The sequence below is a fragment of the Eurypyga helias genome, unplaced genomic scaffold, assembly GCF_000690775.1.
Source record: "Eurypyga helias isolate BGI_N326 unplaced genomic scaffold, ASM69077v1 scaffold31938, whole genome shotgun sequence".
NCBI classification, from domain to species: domain Eukaryota; kingdom Metazoa; phylum Chordata; class Aves; order Eurypygiformes; family Eurypygidae; genus Eurypyga; species Eurypyga helias.
The window spans coordinates 1-4,161 of NW_010265563.1; the positions used below are offsets into that span (position 1 = coordinate 1).

A 4,161-nucleotide genomic window follows, 5' to 3' on the forward strand; every position below is an offset into this window, starting at 1 on the left:
TTCTGTGATTTTATGCTGCAGCAAGGGTCTTTGTGCTGGTCTGGTGCAAGATTTTGGTTTTATCTTTTCTTGCACTGGCTTGTCCTGCTACTAAAATGGTGCCAGCTGTGTCCACCACCTTTTCTCCCTCCTGCAGGCTTCCTCATCCTTTGCCTTACCACCTACATCTGGCTTCTTGACTTGACCTTTGGTAATGCCCCAGCTGTCTCCATTTGAGCTGTCTGAAATGGAAAAGATTACTTTTCTCCCATGCTCATGATAATCTCTGGAGCAAACCATGTCTCCTTAGAGTGATATCGCTAATGACACTCCTTGTCTCTCATGCTGAAGTCCTGAGAGAGAGGTGGGCAGCTGTTGAAAGGCACACAAGAAATACAGCAATTTTGTGAGCCCACAGAATCAAAGGGGAGCTCCCCTGAATCACCAGGAGGGCTTTTCCCTGAGAAATTCTCATTCTTCTCCATCTGCGTTCTAGCAGTTAGCCTCTGTAATGGTGTGCAACTACCAGGGCTGTTAATTTACATCAAAATCAACACTAAGGATCTGATCCTCTATTCCACATTCCCATGGAGGAAGAGTGCATTCCTCTCGGAGTGACTCCCTGGAGATCAGGGTATTTTCCCACTTACAGGATAGGTATGGCGTATCACATCTGGCCAACATGAACACCTTGAAAAACTGAAGAAAACAACATATTTAGCATACTGGATATATTATGCAGTCATCCAGATTAGTGATTTGAAATGATCTGGACTAGATTATTCTGCTTAAATATAATGTATGATGGAATGCAGTGAAATACATCTGTTTTCATGCTGCCTACTAGCTTTCTTGACAGCTTGATAGGGCTTTATGTCTGCATGTTCTAAGAGCTTGAACATCTGGGCCTGTGGATAAAAATTGAAGCCAAGCCTTTGAGAAATCCAAAATAACCCTATTTTCAGAATGTGAATTGCTTGATCTTGTAGCAGAGCTCCTCTGGCTTCACGTGTAAGTGGCTGCCGTATTGATCCTACCCAGGGATGGAGGTGGAGGACTTGTCCTTTCCTTCATTCTTCAGTAGGAGCTGGCCACAGCTGCATCACATCTGTGAGCGCTTCCTCATCGTTTTGGATCGCATCATCCGCGATGAGGTCGTATCCCAGTGAAGCCCGGCCGAATGCTCGGGCAGGAGGCGCAGTGTGTGTGCTGGTGAGAGACGGGCTGTGGGGTTCTTCCTTTCACCAGCCACTTGGAAGTTGGGTGCCCTTCGCTCTCATCCCCCTTGTGTGGTTTTGAAACCTTTTCCTGTGGCTGGAGAGTGTGGAAATGCAGATCAGGCTGCCTCAGAGGCAGACAAAACTCTGTTTGCTTTCGGGATTCTTTCGGGGTGAAAAATGAGGCTGAACTGTTTTTATATTCTGAGCGCGAACATGTGTTGTGGAGCAGAGAAAGCCTTTGGTAATTGGTACCATTAGCCTCTGGGAGTGTAATCAGCGCAGTAATAATAAAATTGGCATCAATAAGAAAGGTTTTATTCTGCTTACGTTGTCTGGCAAAGAGAGCAGTGATCTATCAGGGCAGGGAATGAACAGGCACGTCCCAAATTAACAAAATTTTCATCAATACGCTGCAGCCGAGGCAACCAAAGAGAGTCTGGAGTGCTCTCATTGAGCTGCTGAATGGGCTGGCTGCAGAAGGGAGAGGCTGGCGAGTGGCTGATTTGAGAACTTTGTATCTCCTGAGTTGTTTCCTCGAGTAAACATCTCCATTGAAAAAACCTCAGGTGTCACTTAGCACAGCAGAGGAGTCTTTCAGGGAAGGGAATTTTGGACCAGGGCAGCTCTGCTTGGAGTCAGAGCACCTTGTCCTGCACCTCAGGTTGGGTCCAAGTGCGAGGTTCCCTGTGTAGTGGCTGTCTGATGGGGAGGGTGGGTAATGAGGGTCCTCGGACTTCTGCCGTGGGGTTTGCCTGAGTTTTTCTAATTGCAAATCAAGAAACTCTGCCGTGGAGATGAATTACTCACGGTACGACAAGAGCTGCCGGTGACTTAACGGGGGGTGTGAGGACTTGCTGGAAAGAGGATCTTCACAGCAGTGAATAAATCAGGACTTTAGAAATGGGAGGTGCATTTTGGAGAGGAGAGGATGTTCTCACTCCTCACGAATGAACAGTGCAGGGCATCCACTTCCACAGCGGGGAGAGAGATCAGGATCAGGAGATCCTGCAGTGATGTGCTGCAGGCTGGGATGCTGGTTAACTCTGGGTGGCTGTGGCAATCCATTTGCTGTGGATAATTTCTGTGAAAAGTGAGGGGAGGACTGGAGAGTAGCTGTGATGATACGTGCACCGGTTGGGAGACAGTGTTTGAATGTGGAAGGGGGAATTCCCTGCTGGATTTTTAGAAAATACAACTTCGTTCAAGCTACTTTCTTGGATGGTGAGAAAAGCTGGTCAGATCAAAGCAAACGTGTCTAACTGGGGAGGGCTGGTAACAAAAATAACCCCAGACAAACCCTGATTGATTTTTCCAGCTCCTGGGAAACTCTATGAGGTGAAGCTGGTGGCATTCAATAAGCACGAAGATGGTTATGCAGCGGTTTGGAAGGGCAAAACAGAAAAGGCACCTGCAACAGCAGTAGGTGAGGAGTGCCCTGCATCTGTTTTCTGTCTCTTCTGCTTGGCATGTGGCTTCGAAGGACGGGTAGAGGTAAAGGGACGGAAGATGGACAGTATGAAAATGAGGAAGTTCCCAGGATATGGAAACTCCTTTTGACAGGGAGTTGCATCAGAGGAATTATCTTGGGAAGAAGAGAAAGGAGCAAAATATCCCCCTTCTCATTATGGCTGTTCTCACACTGGGTGTGAATGGCCTTCCCCGTGTTCTCTCTGGCCCTGTTAGTGGCTCGGGGTGGTCTTGGAAATGCCAAATAAACCTGGGTTTCATCTCTTTACATCATAAAGAGATATGTGAGTTAGCAGCATGCCCGGCTTTTTGCAGTGTTAGAAAGTAAAAGCTCTGGAGACCTAGGCTCCACTCTGCTCTGCCAGGCTGCTGAAGGGCTAAGCCGGGCATCTTGGCTTGGGCTGGAGGCCAGCACATCGGTGTAGGCTTCACAACCCAGGCCTGCTTTATTCCCTGTTTTCTCTGCCCGTGGTGGCTGTCCCTTGCCTCACTGTCACGTAAGTCTCCACATCTCTCTTCTTTTTGTCTTGCACCGCAGATCCCCCCGTGCAGAAGGGGCCTCCGCTGCCGCCAGTCCAAGTCTATGCCGAGTCCAACAGCTCGACCTCCATATGGCTCAGGTGGAAGAAACCTGACTTCACCACAGTCAAGATTGTCAACTACACTGTGCGCTTCAGCCCTTGGGGCCTGAAAAACGCCTCTCTCGTTACCTACTACACAAGGTAAAGCAGGATGCTGGGGGTTCATCTGCCATGGGTTACTCATGTCAGGGATAAACACAGAGCAGGAGGAACTTGCACGAAAGTTCTGATGCTGAGCATAACCCTGGGAGTTTCACAAGCTGCCTTGGTCACAGCTATATTCAGAGCTGGTGAAATGTGGCACTGAGACGTGTTCGTGATGTAAATACCACGGGATGGTTCACTGGCTGGTCTTTTCATCTTTTCTGCTTCGATCAGACCGTAGGTGCTGTTAATAGCGAAGCCAGGTACAGTTATGGCCAGTCTCAAAGCATTCATCATTTGTGAGGTGTCCTCACAAGTTTGGTTTAAAAATTGCTAGAGTTTAGGCAGTTCTAATAACTTGGGGATGTCTTTTAGATCTGGATTCCTGTGCAGCCTATAACGAGGCTGTGTTTTCAAGCTTTTCTCTGTAAGTATATCAAAAGTGGTCCTGGAGGCTGGGGGCCTACTTTGTTCTCTAACTGGGAGCCGAGTGCTCTTGTATTCACATGGCTGCAGGAGTAAAGCTTTAGATGAAAAATCAAACACTGTAGGAGTTAGGATAATCTCCTGCAGTGCTTCTGGTAAGGTACCAAGGTGGCAGTGGGTGGGAGAACCATCCGGGTGTTCACGGCCTTGTGCATGTGTCCTCTCCGGCAGCTCGGATGAAGACATTCTCATTAGTGGGCTGAAGCCTTACACCAGGTATGAGTTTGCCGTGCAGTCCAACGGCGTTGGCATTGATGGACCCTTTGGCAGCGTGGTGGAGCGGT

The 4,161-nt window shown here is 48.4% G+C and overlaps 1 protein-coding gene across 1 annotated transcript in view; it reads left to right on the forward strand.

The window, feature by feature from the left end:
* Window positions 1-136: 136 nt before the first annotated feature.
* Window positions 137-4,161, forward strand: part of LOC104513442 (immunoglobulin superfamily DCC subclass member 4-like) — a gene marked incomplete at its 5' end in the record, with an annotated part of 17,549 nt that continues 13,524 nt past the window's right edge. The window contains 4 exons of the mRNA XM_010156788.1: window positions 137-190; window positions 2,515-2,622; window positions 3,205-3,388; window positions 4,049-4,159. Of these exons, the coding sequence (XP_010155090.1) occupies window positions 137-190; window positions 2,515-2,622; window positions 3,205-3,388; window positions 4,049-4,159 (457 nt within the window). The remainder of the gene's footprint in view (window positions 191-2,514; window positions 2,623-3,204; window positions 3,389-4,048; window positions 4,160-4,161) is intronic.